Consider the following 15292-nt stretch of genomic DNA (forward strand, 5'->3'; position numbering starts at 1 on the left):
ACATTGAGGAGAAGCCCAATGTGTGTATCAGTTATTTTCTCAGCAGACATGGCATCTGTAAAGCTGACTGAAGTTTAAAGCAAAAGTGCATACTGTGGAATATTCTGAAACAAAATGTGTGAAATGATCCAACATTAAACTGAAAATAATTTGGATTGGGGGAAAAAAAGTGCTCCTTGTTTTGTGTCCGTAGCAGGTGTGACATTGACGGTGGATTTTAAAAGAAAATTTTAGTTGCGTGCAGAAAAACGTAAATTTAGAACACTGAATTAGGGGTGGGAGGATAATTGGTAATACTTACTGTTGAAAAACGTACAGTGTCTACTCATGGGAAAACTAATATATGTAATGCAATATTAGCAGAAAGTGCATTTGTACAAAAGATCCGTAAACACCGTACCCCAATTAAAGGCTTAAAACGCCAGTCAAAGTCCCAACACCATGGGGATGCTGTGGTATGTCGCCTCGCATGGGTGCCTTATTTTGGAAACATTTCCTCTTTCCGTGACGTCACTTCCTGAAGTCGGCTTAACATCTAGCCATTCTCTTTAGTGTTTGCCTTGTCTCCCCCATGTCCACTTCTCCACCGCCCGCGTTTTGATTACAAAAAATGCATAAATGAGCCCTTGAACGTGGCCATTGAGTAACTCAGACGTCACCAAACCAGTGTGTCCTATTGAGCAGCTTCAAACCTGTGAGGCGAACGCAAAGGTGAGGCTGTGCATTGTGCAGACTTGGTCGAGGCTAACGTAGCAAAGCTAGCACTTTTCGTCGGCTGTTCTGGTCTTCGGTGGGGGGCGAAAAAAAAAAAAAAAAACCTTACCTGTGTGGGGGGAAACACTGTCAGCTCTTTTAGCTTTTCGGCTGGTTATTCGTCTTTGCGTTGACACATTTGACGCGCTTTATAATGTGCTAAATTAAATTTTTTCACAAAGGGTCTGAAGAGTACCTGCGTTAGCAAGGACGCTAAAAAAAAAAATCTCGGACGTGGTTTGTCTGGACACCACTACTCACGGGGCGGCCTCATTTCAACACAGACTCAATATTAAGTTATTGTCATGTTGAATGGGCATTGCACGTGTGCAATGACGAGCATATGCAATACATCTATACCGCTTTTGGAGGCTTTCTGTCTTGCTCACCGTCTGGCCCTCCCACTTAATTGATTTAAAATAGCGGAAGTCTGCGATTTTCTCTTCTAACACCTATGAAGGGTTTGTAGTGGAGAGCGAATGGAGCGTTTTGGAAAACGAGACTGAACCTTGCCCATTTGTGCACATGGTCAGAAAAACAATGAGGTATTTGCTAGGTATGTAATATGACTACAACTATAAACAAATAAATCATGATAGGATATGCAAGACTTTGTCACCATTAATTGTCCAACTTGCACACATGCTGAGAAAAGGTGCCACCCACTTCACCCATTTGGAGAGCACCTTTGCAGCATTTTTTTTTAAATTGATTTTAATAAATGAAGCATTGCTTAATAAAGTGGCATTGAAATGAGAAGCTGTACGGATGACATGAGTTGATGTCATGGGCAAGAATGAAAGTCAAACCCTAAATCTCATAGGAGTCAAAAACGACAACGCTTTCTCTGGACAGGGCCGTCGTGACATGCCATGCCAGCGATGTTCTCCGTCCCCTGGGGGTCTCTGGAGGAGGGAATTCCAAGTGTGTTTTAGCAAAAACGTCCCTCTCGCAAGGCGTTATGCTCCTGACAAACATCATTTGAATTTAAAGTTGTCTATTCCATTTAAGAATCAAATGCTCTCATGTGCCCTCGTTTCCTCACAGTGCTAATCTATCTTCTCTTCTATCAACAGTTCCCCTATCATTGCAACACTGAAAAGTTTATCCAAGCCACCCCCGTGACAAACCCAGAGCAGCAAGCATGTTCCAGTGTCCGGCCAGTCCCATGCCCGCTGCCCCTGCTCCACTACAACTAGGGCAGCCTCAACCTCAGCCAGGCTTCAGCATCCCCTGTGCCGCCAGCACGTTGGCGTCGGAGAGCGCCGGCCAGCCCGTCAGGAACTCGGCTCTCCCTGCGGGCTCGGCCACTCCCTACGCGACCATCACAGGTTTGTTGCCTTTAATTGTGCGTTTGTTTGCTCAGAAAGTCGTTCTTACATTTGAATTGATCGATGGAATAAAACGTGATATTGTTGGGCTGAGTTTAAAATATCACAATTAGGAGTACTGGGGCGGAAGACCTGTTGAACATGCTTTTTTTTTTTTTTTTTTTTTTTGCCTCACAAGAATAAAGTGCACATTGTCTACAGTAGGTGGCAGTAGCGCTCTCAGGCAAAATAATGCACTTCAAATCTTTTCTGTGACAGACTAAAACATGTCAAATGATTAGTTTATTTTAATTTGATCTATATATTTATTTGTTTTCATTAATGTTAATAATAGATGCAGAAGCGTACTTAAACCAATTTTATACACGTATAATACTATTTCTTGTCGCGGCAGAATGTTTTCTTTTTCCTAAATGGAGTGCAACAGAAAATATTTCCAAGCATAGACTTAGATTAACATTACTAATTGGAGCTGGGCCTCACGTTTGAAATGAAAAATCCCCCCCAACACCAAAAAAAAAAAAAAAAAAAAAAAAAAAACAGAAGCCTTTTGAGCCGAGATGTCATCTAATTTGAAAATTTACTCTGTTTTAGTCCATTTACAGATGCACATGTAAGCTTTTTTTGTATCATATATAGTCAACCATTTTTTTTGTTCTTCCAGTATCTAACATGGCAAACCCTAAAGAGAAGACCCCCATGTGTTTGGTGAATGAGTTAGCCCGTTTCAACAAGCTCCAACCTGAGTATAAGCTACTGAGCGAGCAAGGACCGGCTCACTCCAAAGTATGTTGGGAAAATCTTTCACCACAAACTTTCATTCCTTCGTTATTATTTAATAAACGGAAAGCTTACGATGTTCCTTCTCCCCGTCAGATTTTTTCAGTGCGGCTCACACTGGGAGATCAGCACTGGGATGCTGAGGGGACCAGCATCAAGAAGGCCCAGCATTCCGCTGCTACGTCTGCCCTGGATGAGACAGCGCTTCCCAAGCCCACCATCAGGACACACCGCCACACAGGCAGGCACTCAGGTGGGTGCGTCGCGCTGCTCTCACAGGAATCACATTTTGTTTGAATGTGTCTTCATAGCAGGATTGGTTGCGTTTATGTGTGCTTCCTCCTGACAGATGGTATGATTCAAATCATGGAGTTGAACGCATTATGCTCAAGACTTAGTAAAAAGCCCATATACAAACCTATCGACCAATTCCCGATGAGACCAACAAGCATGGGGTATGGAATGCGTGTCACGGGGCCCTATCATCATCATCATCATCATCATCATCATCATCGCTCTATGCAACAGTAAGTTTGGTCCAGCTAATGTACACTTTTTCTGTTTCACTCAACTGTCTTTTTCTAACTCATTCAATCCCCAAAAACATTTTTAAATACTGTCCTTCCCTCCCAAAAGTTTTATTTCTATATATATATATATATATATATATATAATTTTTTTTTTTTTTTTTTTTTTGAATGTAAGAGCATACAGAAGGCATTGATGCAGGTTCTGAACAGGTGGCTTAAAGCAATGGTAGTTATTTAAAAAAAAAAAAAAGGCCAACAGGTGGCAGCAGAGCTCAGCCATGGCCATGTTGCAACAAGCTCTTTTTGTCAGTGTTTTCACCAGGAATGTGAATATTGACAAAACATAACTATATTCTAATGCTAATTGCTGCAAAACGGAAAGATACAAATATATATATATATATATATATTTCCTGATGAAAGAAGAGACTATAATCTTTCTTTTGGTAGGTTGCATGTTTTTGTAGCAATAGAACACAATATTCTGTGGGCCTTGCAAAATCTGTCACTCTTGTCCTTCACTCCCAAAAACATATTTGTACATTTTTAATGTAAGAACATACAGAAGGCTTTGATGCAGCTTCTGCCATGAAGAGGTGGCTTAAAGCAACTGTAGTTTTTTACGGCCAGCAGGAGGCAGCAGAGTGTAAGAGATCAGCCAGGGCCATGTCGCAACAAGCTCTTTGCTGGTGTTTTCACCAGGAATGTGAATATTGACAAAACTTAGCTATATTCTAATGCTAATTGCTGCAAAACAGAAAGATACAAATATGCTTTTTTTCCTGATGAAAGAAGAGACTCTAATCTTTCTTTTGGTAGGTTCCATGTTTTTATATACAATAGAAACACAATATTCTGTGGGCTTTGCAAAATCTGTCAAAATCCACTAAAACCGCCAGGAGCGGAGCAAATGGCTGGAAGTGAATGAGTTAATTTTTTACTTGTGTGTCCAGTTACTACTACCCATTTGCCCCCATGGGACCAATGATCTACCACATGGAGCTATCCATCGGAGGCCAACAGTTTCTCGGGAAGGGGCGCACGTGGCAGCTCGCCAAGCAAGATGCAGCCATGAAGGCCCTGAGGGTGCTGCAGAAGGAGCCCATATTGCAGCAGATGCCCGAGGTGAGAGGCGTGCGTTCAGCATTCCTGTTGACCAATTCAATCTGTATGTGCATTGTTTTGTTTTTTTCCCTCCGCAGGTGAACGAAGAGCCTGAAGAAGAGAACCTCAACAAGTCAGAAATCAGTCAAGTGTTTGAGATCGCACTGAAGCGCAACCTACCTGTAAATTTTGAGGTATCACCTATTTTAATTGGAGGCTCATTAGCAACATGTCGGCAAGGGCGCTTCCCAACCGTCGGCGTCATTGTGTTATCCAGGTGTTAAAAGAAGAAGGCCCGCCGCACATCAAGAGCTTTGTCGTGCGCGTGGCAGTGGGCGAGTTCACCGGAGAGGGCGAGGGGAAGAGCAAAAAGATCGCAAAGAAGTTGGCAGCTGCCGCTGTGCTCGGCGATTTGAAGAGGTTACCTCACATTCCCTGCATGGAGAAGACGCTGCCACGCATCAAGAAGAAAACCAAATCCATCATTAAGGTACTCCAAGAATGTTGCACGGGGAAGAGTTTGAAAAGAAAAGGACATTTGGCGAATTGAAATGTGATGTAATTTGTGGGGAAAAAAATGTCTTAAGATGAGTCCTTCAGCATGGCCTAAATGTGGCGAATGTCCTTGATCAATGAAATGGGCAATTTAATAATCAATCCATTCATTTTCTGAACCGCTTACTCCTCACAAGGGTCGGGGGTGGGTCTGTGGTGCTGCAGCCTATCAGAGCAGTTTTGTAATCAATTGTTAAAATTGATTTCTTTTTTTTTTTGGATGGGTTTAAAAAAAATCGAATAGTTGATATTGAATTGATTCATAAGACCATGAATCGATTGTTTTATATCTTTTTTTTTCCCCCATAAATTCTTTAAAAAAAAAATACAATAGAATTTTAAAGGCCAATTTTTTTGTAGCTTACACACATGAATTTAACAGTATTTTCTTATATTCATGAAAGACCTGACATATTTATTATATTATATTATATTATACATATTTATTTTTACTTTATATTTACAATGATTGAATTAGATATTAAACATTTTCATCAATGTGTCACACTTAAGTGATTATAACACGCGTTTGACCAGATACTGCCTCGGCAAAATTTACTTTGGAATTTAATATTTGTGGAGTTTTTATCATGTACTTGACTTTTAAGAAAAATTGATGTGCCATAATTAATTGGTTCTGGATTGAAATGATTCAAATCTAAAAAAAATCTAACTGAACTCTTGTGAATCGAGATCAAATCAATTGATGACATTAGAATTGATACCCTGTATTGTTTTTTTTTTTTTCAGATTGCCCAAAATACAAAACAGCTTGTTTTTCTACAGTTAATATATTGGCTTCATTGTTTTAAACAAGCAAAATAAACGAAGAAATGGAAAAGGCAGAGGCACATACACACGACTCCAGGCTAAATGTCCTCACATTCAAGTGCACAAGCCAAGTAGAACAAAATAAAGTAACTAGAGCATACTGATTCTTGATGAGATGTCAACACTTGGAATAAAGCAGCCAAGTGACAAGCATTCCTGCACCCACTCAGTTTGTGTTGTTATGCAATATTTACATTGAGATATATATGGAAGACAAAATGAATAAATATGGGGGGAAAAAATCTAGTTAAAAATGACCCTCGAAGATTGAATTGATTTGGGACAACCGGACTTATCTTGGTTGTTGAATAAACTTCGCACTGAATCCAAAAAAGCTTCTTCCATCCTGACGTTACAAATGACCGCCCCACAGCTGCAGACCAGCCCGGAATACGGCCAAGGAATGAATCCCATCAGCCGTCTGGCTCAGATCCAGCAGGCCAAGAAGGAGAAGGAGCCCGAATACAGCATGGTGACGGAGAGAGGGCTTCCGCGGCGTCGGGAGTTCGTCATGCAAGTGAGTCCGTGGCAACCCAAGCTCTCGTCCATCACCAGGCCTTTTCACACTGCACTTAATTTCCTTGTTGCTTTCCTGGCAAAAGTTTGTCTTTCGTGGTTGCTTAGCAACTTGCCAGGAAGTTTTGAATGTGCTGCTCTGTATATTAACTGTTTTACTGCCACACATTTTCAAAAAAAAACACCCACAATGCCAGCCGATTTCGAGCATTTTAACTCACCGTTTTAAAGGCAAACAGAATATTGTGTTCTTTTACTACATATACATAGTTAGGTACTATATGAAAGATCACATTCCATTCTTTCATTAGAAAAAAAAAGTATTGTTCTACCTTAATCCGTTCTTTAGTAATCACCATTTGAAAATAGGTAATTTGAGTGACATTGAGTGGAAATTGAAAGGATAAGGAGAAAACGAGTTTTTTGTGAAAAGCTACATTTTCTCCACAACAGTGTCTTTGACATTGATATTTTTTGTTTCGTGACACTGTGAATTAGGTTTAATGCGGCAAAGGCTTTGATCATTCACGTCATCCTTGAAAAATTTCTATTTCATCCGATTCCGTCATGTTTCATTGTAATTCCATACACCGGCAGCCCATTGAAAAGAGATACAGTGCTGCCATCTGCTGGCCATAGTTAGTGGGCGTTTGTGGTTTCACAACCCGTTGACCAGGCAGCGCTGCACTTAATGTTGCACTGCCCATTGAGTAGGGAAAAAAAAAAAAGTAGTTGACGTCTTTTAACGTTTATGGCAGCATACATTGTGATTTCACTAATCGTTATTAAACATTTTTGGCATTCAAAGAGTTAATCTCAAATACGTGCTTCCTGCATGCTTTTGTTCCAGGTGAGAGTGTGCGGCCAGTCTGCGGAGGGCATGGGGCCGAGCAAAAAAGTGGCCAAGAAGAACGCGGCAGAGAAGATGCTGGAGATACTTGGATATAAAGTGCCGCAGCCTCAGCCCTCCAAACCGGCGCTTAAAACTGAAGAGAGGGTATTTGTTTGACCTTTTTAGGTAATAGAGAAGTCTGACCCTGTTTGTATGTTTAATCTAAAATGTGTGTTGTTTATGGACTCTTCAGACTCCTGTGAAGAAGCCCGGCGATGGACGCAAGGTGACGTTTTTTGAACCCGGCTCGATGGAGGAGGCGCCGCTGGGTGAGCGCAAGTGGTTGGAATGCGCAAATTGTTCCTCCCTTCCTGTTTTATTTTTTTTTTTTTTTTTTTTTTTTTTTTTTTTTTTTTTTTTTTTTTTTTTTTTTTTTTTTTTTTTTTTTTGAAGAGCTCAGAATTGTTCATTCGGTAGTCTTACCGATTCAACGTCTTGTCATCATTGCTCTTTTCCTTTTTTTTTTTTTTTCCCTTCCTGTTTTATACTCACATCCTCCCACGATATATTCCAGGTTCCAAGGAGGAGGAGTTCCGCCTGCCTTACTTGAGCCACCAGCAGCTCCCTGCGGGCATCCTGCCCATGGTGCCCGAGTTGGCTCAAGCGGTCGGGGCCTGCCAAGGACCCCAGGCCAAGGATTACGTCCGAGCAACAGCAAACCCCGGCAAGGCCACCGTCACTGCCGTCATCGCCAACGAGCTGCTGTACTCGGGCACGTCGCACACGGCCGAGGCTATTTTAAAAAACAAAAATATCCCGACGCCGCACGGGCCCCTCACCAGGCCCTCGGAGCAGCTCGCTTACCTCGCGTCCGTGCAGGGCCTGCAGGTAGTCGTCGTCGTCGTCGTCGTCAATGTCTTCAGGCGCTCAATCAGCTCAACAAAAACTGCATTCTTATTTTGCTTGCAGGTGGAATACAAAGATTTCCCCAAAAACAATAAGAATGAGTTTGTATCGCTGATAAACTGCTCCTCCCAGCCACCGCTCATCAGCCACGGAATGGGGAAAGATGTCGAATCCTGCCATGATATGGTAGGACAATCAAAACATCATCTCAATCCCCTTTTCTACAAGGAGGGAAGTTGAACACAAGCCATTTGGTGACATTGGTTGACTTCCAAGATCTAATTTCAAAAAAAAAATTCCTATAGAGAATAATTTAAAGAGATACTTCACTTATTTAGCCCATTATAGCAATAATAAGTTAATATTTTGTCTATAATTAATTTGATACTTTCATTATTTTTCACGTACAATTATTACACATTTTGCAACTTGCTGTCGACTGAAAATGACATCACAAGGGCTCAGGTAACCAATCACAGCTCACCTGTCTTCTAGGTTTGGTCATGTGACATTCACAAGCTGAGCTGTGATTGGTTACCTGAGCCCTTGTGATGTCATTTTCAGTCGACAGCAAGTTTCAAAATGTGTTTTTAAAGGTACTAATTGTACATGAAAAATAATGAAAATATAAAATTTATTATAGGCAAAATATTAATGTTTGACTGCCAAAAATGGCTAAATAAGTAAAGTATCTCTTTAAAAAAAAATCGAATAATCGATATCAAATCAATTTTGCTTTTAAAGCCTCGAGGTTTAGAGCACACTCACCGACATCACACACCGCTCTGTCCCTGCGATGAACTTGAGTTTACTGTAATTCTACTGAATTGTTGTAACGTACTGCATCGTCAGACCCTTTAAGTGTCGCAGTAAGTAAGTAAGTCGGTTTACATTTTTGGTTGAACTCCTAATGTACCACTTAGTTTTGATACAACTAGCTAAAATGCTCTATTTGCTGTGTTGTCTGGTAAGCTGTAAATAAGTTGCTAGAAAAAGATATAAATGACTCTTCTTCACCTTTTACAGGCTGCACTTAATATATTGAAATTGCTGTCCGAGTACGAGCAGCTGTTAAACGAGCGGACAGGAAACGGAACAGCCCCTGGGTAAGTCCTCGCTTTATAGCATGAAGTCAGCCTTTGAACATCCATCCATTTTCTTAACTGCTCATTCCTCGCGTATATGGTAAACCACAACCGCCGCTCTCATGAACTGGGCTCGTTTCCGACAGGTGTGGCAAACAGGAGGTTGAGGGCGAGCTGCACCCCAAACCGGCTAACTCAAGCACACTGGCCCCGCCCCTGGACGGCAACGTCGAGACCATCAGGTTGTCTTGAACTGTAAAAGCACTCAAGGAAACTTGAAGACACTGTGTTCCAATCACTGCAGGACGTTTCTTTGGCGGCTGCCAATCATATTCACCGGTACACCGTGTTCACAGTTAAACAAGATTGAACTGAACATTTTTGGTTTTGCTCTCCTTGATGTTGTTTAATTGTATATTCTTTTGTCGCTCACTAGTGGAAGTAGCTGCATCCTAGCCAGTGATTTGGGGCTTCACTTGGAAACTGTGAATTTATGTCCTGTTAATTCTTGATTTTAAGTATCATGTTTTATTACTGCCTTTAGGTTACTCATGAAAAAAAAAAAAAAAAAAGTCCCGTATTGTTTTTGTTTTTTTCATCCTTGTCTAGGATGCAGCTTTCGACGTTTCTGCAGTGCTTTCGCTCAAAATTCACAAGTGACGTGTTACCGACATTGATCATGCAGGGCCAGGAAGAAAGAGTGTGTTACTTTAAATGTAGCGTGTGATGTAACGTGATGTTGTTTCCACTGTGTGTGGCAAGGCAGTCTTAACTCCGATTCCCTCCTTTGTCGGCCTCCCGTCCCTTCCTGCTCCTTAATGAAATAAACCTGCGTGCTCCTGTGCACAAAACAAATATGAGTGTTTTTTTTTTCTTCTCTTTACGCCCAAAGACAGCACTCAGTAACATCACTGCCGCCCTCCACAGAGCTGAAGGTATCACAATCCTCTGTTTGAAGAAGACTTTGAGAGACCAAATGAAGCCATACCACAAGATGCAAGCCATTCATCCGCACAAACAAAATCGGAACGCCAGATTGGATTTTGCAAAGAAGTACAGAGACAAAAGTTGAGGAACAAAGTTTTATGGACTGATGAGACCAAGATTAACCTCTACCAAAGTATGGAGAAAAGATCTGCTTCTGGAACTGGCTCACCGGTATAGACCCCTTCAAAGTTTGTAAACAATGTGACGCAATTTAAAGGGCGGGGCTTAGCTGGAGGCAAAAACATCTCAAGGGCGTGTGGTTCACAGAAAGCATGTCGGAAAGGACGCCGAAAACGGCCATTTGAGTTAACTTAATATGTGAGTAAACTGATTTAAAAAAGAAAAAGATTAGAATAAACAGACAACCAGCGATGCCTCCAACAGTTGTTTTTGCCGTCCAGTAAACCCCGTGACGTCATCGTGACGTATGCCATAGGGGTGTCCATTTATTGATGATGTTACTCATGATGGTAATCGTAGAATGAATTTTAAAGTGGGAAAAAAAACTTGTATTTTATGCTCTTCCACTAGATGGCAGAAGCTACAAATCATGTTGCCATTCACACAGAGCACAATACTGTAACTGTTTAAAAAAAAAAAAAGGTGTTAGAGATTTTGCTAAGGTAAAATATGCGCTTAGACGATGTGATTTCGAATATGTAGGTCACTTATTTAATTGTATGAACACCGTTACATCATTTAACTCTGATTGAAAATAACAGCAGCGCTGATAACCACTTGTCTGAGTCGTCACCTCGCCTTCTGCATTTGTTCCAACGGCATGTGAATGAATCCTGGCAGTAGGCCAGTTTAAATTTTAAACCTATGCGATCGAGTTGACACCGTTTAACATTTGTTTCCTCTTGGCATCGATGAAGGGATACATGCACTTGTCGGAGCCCATGAAACGGTACGAAACCACGTTGGATTCCCATGGCAGCAACCTGAAAGACGACAAGAAAAAGGTATGAGCAGGTTTTGGGTCGGTGTGAGTGGGACGAGACGTCACGTGGTACTGACGCTCTGAAGAGGACAGGCAGGTAGGTGAGGCGTGGAATGCAGACTAGTGGTTGGTCAATGAGGATGGCGTTCATGGCCTGCTCCACGCAGTATTGAGGCTCCAGGGGGGGCAGGACCAGCTCCACTTCCTCTCTGTTGGCAGTCAACATTTTAGTAGGAAGTCATACATGATCAATGATTTTTTTTTTCTTCTCTCTCTACAATATTTGTCAACCACTTGGAGAACGACTGCAAAAAAGAACAGTAGAAAATTTACGAAAAAATATATTGTAAAATGAGAAAATTATTACTCCAAATAAGCAAAATTATCTGCCAACAGAACAAGAAAATTTTACTTAAATTTACCTGCAAGATTTTGAAAAATAAAAATAATACAAGGCGTCAAAGATCGAATCGTCAAAAATCGAATCGTGATCGAATCGTCAAAGATCGAATCGTCAGTGGTATGAAATTAGCAATAATAGTGCCACACCTTATCTTGCAGCCTTCAAACATGCCCGTGTCGACGATGTAAGGACACACCAGAGTTGTCTTCACGCCTTCCACTTCCTCAGCCAGCAGCTCGTGAGCCAGAGACTCATGGAAACCCACCGCAGCAAACTTACTGGCGCAGTAGTCCTGTCTCAGGTGCAACAAACACATCCATTCATGCTGCATTTGTCTGGGGAAAGAAACATCTCAGATTGCTTTCTGTTCATTTTATTTCCCGATTCACCTCGACGCAGCCTGTGCTGAAGAGGCCCAGCACGCTGGCGATGGTCACGATGTGGCCGTGATCCCGGGCCTTCATCTGAGGCAGGAAGGCCTTCACTGTCTGTCACACAAACGCAGAGTGATGTCGAGGTACGTAATATTCACGCGCAACGTGAAGGGCGCTTTTGTTGCATGAGCAGCTTCGCATTAAGAGGATTGTAAACAATGCTGTGAAGGGATTGTGTTGGTGTGCTTTATTTTTAACGACAATAACCTGCTGTGTACCAGTAGATGAGGATAAAAATGCATTTTGTAAGTTTTTCTTTGTTGCGAAAAAATGAAGCAATATTGCAGTGGACATGACATGTTTGCATGTCTCAAATGATGATGTCGACATTTCTTGTTCATGATTGGATCCTAGCTAACCAATCACAATCACAAGTTGATTTGCATGATGTTTATGTTAAAAATGATACGAATAAGCTTGGTAAGTTTACATGTTACAGCCATACTATCCTGGCGTCGACTATAACAAATAAAAACAAGAGAGAACAGGTTTTTTTTCATGTTCTTCCTAGGTGGGAAAAAAAACTGTAAAATCTGTAAAATAAAAAAATAAAAAATAAAAATAATTATCATTATTAATAATAATAATCATCATCATCCATCCATCCATCCATCCATTTTCTTAACCGCTTATTCCTCACATAAAATAAAAATTGACAGAAGTGGTTAACTTACTTTTATTTTAATTTTATTTTTTTTTGCCTGACATTTTCCTGATTATAAAATACATTAAAGCAGGGCTGTCAAATTCATTTGAGTTCAGGGGCCACTTTAACCCAAATGTGATCTCACGTGTAAATAATTACACGTACATTCTGAAAATAGTCCCATTATTATCTTATAAAGGAATATGAAATGTCTTAACGAAATGAGCGCACAACTTTTGCATCAAACCCGAAGTAAAAGCCAAATTTCAGAATGTCATTTAAGCTGCCATCAGTGCGCCCTCTAGTGGATAAAATTAGCAACATCAGTTCATTCTAATGATAAACTGCAATTTGTATTGGACCTCCTGATGGGCAGGTTCTGGCCCGCGGGTCGTATGTTTGACACCGCTGCATTAAAAGCAGCTGTTTGAGTTAATTTGATGGCGTACTGGCTTTTAAAAGGGAAGTCAACCCCACAATTTGTTTTAAAATAATATTTTATGCATTCCCGCTAGTCTGAACATGACATTCTGATTCATATTGTGGAATATGAATAAAGTAGCAAAATCCAGCCATTTTTAACCATTTCATGGGGCGGCCATCATGCCACTTGCTGTCGACTGAAAATGACATCACAGTTGCTCGGGTAATAACCAATCATGGCTCAGCTTCAGTGAGCTGTGATTGGATGTTACCCGAGCAACTGTGATGTCATTCTCAGTTGAGAGCAAGTGACAAAATGTCTGTCCCCTGAGATTTTGCTACTTTATTCATATTAGATATAGATGATTATTTATTATTATTATATTATTAGATATATTGAGCTAGTTAAAAAAATTTTTTATCGAATTTAGATAGCAAAAAATGTAATAATTTAACAAGGGTTTGCCTTACCCAGAAAAGTGCGAGACAATTGACTCGAATGGTCTTCTCGATGAGCTCGTCCGGACAGTCCAGCACTCGTTGCCCGGCCACCACCCCGGCATTGTTCACCAGCATGGTGACATCCCGGCCCAGGTCCTTCCGCACCACATCGGCGTAGCGATACACGTCCTCCCTTTCGGTGACGTCCACCGTATAGGCGTGCGCCTTGCCCCCCAAATCGCGCACCAGCTTGGCCGTGCGCTCGTTGGCGGCGCCGTCCACGTCCCACAGCACCACCTCGGCGCCTCGCTTGGCGAACTCCCGGGCGAAGAGGCCACCCAGGCCTCCCCCCGACCCGGTGATCAGCACCAGCTCGCCGTCGATGGGCTTGACGCGCGGCCGCAGCACGGCCCGCAGGCTGTTGCGCAGGATGAAGTAAATCATGTCCAGCAGCATCATCTGCAGGTCCATGAGGAAGATCATGCTTGCTGGCTCACGTTCACAAACGGCCGGGTGAAGTCACGCCGACGGCCGGGCTGCCGTTTGTGGCCCTCAGCCTCCATCCTGCTGCTTTTAAACACCCTCCTCCCAGATTAGAAGAAATACTTTGAGCGCCTCATTACTGCCACTCTAAGCTGTCAGTGTGTTGTTTACATTTGCTCCAGTGCTAAGGAAAATAACATAGAATGTCTTTTGTAAGGAGACATCACCAGCTTTCTACATGTACACGTCAAACACAATCTGTACTTAGACCGTTTATTAGGTACCCCGTACAGCCGTAACGGAAACATTTTTTTTTTTTGCCTTGAACAAGAAACCTCGAGGTACTGACAAACATTAGCAACTCCAGTGAGGGCCATGCTTCATTCTATATGATAAAATAAAGGCCTATACAGTGTTTCATAGTTTACCCTGGGTGTTACGGTCCAAAAATTACCCGCGATAATGGAAATCCACGTTGTTCATATTCAAGGCCTTAATTTCCAGGTCTTGAATTCATGGCCTGGGATCAAAGGCCTGGAATTCAATGCCTTGAAATCAGGTAGGGTGAGACTACAGCCATGTAATATAATTAGCGATTACTAGACCTACAATTATATATTTATAAAAATATATTTATGAGATACATTATTTTTTTTTTACATACTAATGACATAAAGTGTGCCCTGCGATTGCCTAGCAACCGGTTCAGAGTGTACCCTGCCTACTGCCCATAGCCGGCTGGGATAGGCTCCAGCAACCCCCTGACCCTTGTGAGGAGCAAGCGGTTCAGAAAATGGATGGATGGATGGATGACATAAACAGAAATGTGTCAGTTGTTCAATTTCACAACTCCGTTGCAAAATTGTCTTCAAAACAGCAACACACGGTTGTCTAATAAGCAAATGTGATACTAAAACCTCTGATAGTGTCATTCAAACTCTTGCACTGGACCCTTCATTACTGAATTAAATGGCCGGCTTTTGTTCCCTGTGGAGTATCAAAAGTACCATAAACTCATAAGACAGATTAATGGTTTAAATTTGGTTCTGTAATGTAATCCAAAATGTAATGAACCACACTGATTAAGGTGTAAAAACAACAACAAAAATTACATATAAGGATGTCTTCAATCTCATATCATGTAGTTTTTTTTTTTTGTTGTTTTTATTTAAAATTGAAGTTGTTTAGTGTGTAAAAAGTGAGCCATTTTCTGAGCAGTTTGAGAGCATAAGCAGATTGTTTTTAAACTGTAAACCTCTGTGGTATTACACCTCAAGAAGGATTGTTTTCTCTCCCAACACTGGCGCCC

The 15292-nt window shown here is 41.5% G+C and overlaps 2 protein-coding genes across 3 annotated transcripts; one reads left to right on the top strand and one right to left on the bottom strand.

Moving 5' to 3' along the window:
* Nucleotides 1-516: 516 nt before the first annotated feature.
* stau1 (staufen double-stranded RNA binding protein 1) lies at nucleotides 517-10078 on the top strand. Of its 2 annotated transcripts, none has more exons than XM_077530051.1 (15): nucleotides 517-711; nucleotides 1830-2084; nucleotides 2749-2870; nucleotides 2961-3117; nucleotides 3214-3391; nucleotides 4348-4519; nucleotides 4597-4692; nucleotides 4776-4988; nucleotides 6258-6401; nucleotides 7251-7397; nucleotides 7486-7561; nucleotides 7807-8120; nucleotides 8202-8324; nucleotides 9165-9244; nucleotides 9370-10078. In XM_077530051.1, exons 2-15 carry the CDS (start codon nucleotides 1898-1900, stop codon nucleotides 9473-9475), a joined length of 2115 nt encoding a protein of 704 aa, XP_077386177.1. In that variant the 5' UTR covers nucleotides 517-711; nucleotides 1830-1897; the 3' UTR covers nucleotides 9476-10078. The 2 variants fall into 2 exon arrangements, with proteins under 2 accessions (XP_077386177.1, XP_077386178.1); XM_077530052.1 differs by lacking the exon at nucleotides 517-711 and adding an exon at nucleotides 1657-1677.
* Nucleotides 10079-10477: 399 nt separating this feature from the next.
* Nucleotides 10478-14076, bottom strand: rdh20 (retinol dehydrogenase 20). The gene is made up of 5 exons (XM_077530054.1): nucleotides 13531-14076; nucleotides 11946-12044; nucleotides 11703-11848; nucleotides 11231-11362; nucleotides 10478-11154 (listed from the first exon to the last, which is right to left on the bottom strand). The coding sequence occupies exons 1-5, from the start codon at nucleotides 13981-13983 to the stop codon at nucleotides 11034-11036; spliced, it is 951 nt and encodes a 316-aa protein (XP_077386180.1). The 5' UTR covers nucleotides 13984-14076; the 3' UTR covers nucleotides 10478-11033.
* Nucleotides 14077-15292: the final 1216 nt, after the last annotated feature.

Source organism: Festucalex cinctus, chromosome 8, assembly GCF_051991245.1.
Source record: "Festucalex cinctus isolate MCC-2025b chromosome 8, RoL_Fcin_1.0, whole genome shotgun sequence".
Lineage (NCBI taxonomy): Eukaryota > Metazoa > Chordata > Actinopteri > Syngnathiformes > Syngnathidae > Festucalex > Festucalex cinctus.

Bases quoted from the DNA above. Each gene is read 5' to 3' on its own strand.
- stau1 (XM_077530051.1), top strand. From the start codon at position 1,898: ATGTTCCAGTGTCCGGCCAGTCCCATGCCCGCTGCCCCTGCTCCACTA. The intron at 2,871-2,960 runs GTATGTTGGGAA...TCTCCCCGTCAG, and splicing joins AAGGACCGGCTCACTCCAAA to ATTTTTTCAGTGCGGCTCAC. The intron at 6,402-7,250 runs GTGAGTCCGTGG...CTTTTGTTCCAG, and splicing joins GTCGGGAGTTCGTCATGCAA to GTGAGAGTGTGCGGCCAGTC.
- rdh20 (XM_077530054.1), bottom strand. From the start codon at position 13,983: ATGATCTTCCTCATGGACCTGCAGATGATGCTGCTGGACATGATTTAC. The intron at 11,849-11,945 runs GTGAATCGGGAA...CACCTGAGACAG, and splicing joins TCAGCACAGGCTGCGTCGAG to GACTACTGCGCCAGTAAGTT. The intron at 11,155-11,230 runs GTCAGTACCACG...GTCGTCTTTCAG, and splicing joins CTGCCTGTCCTCTTCAGAGC to GTTGCTGCCATGGGAATCCA.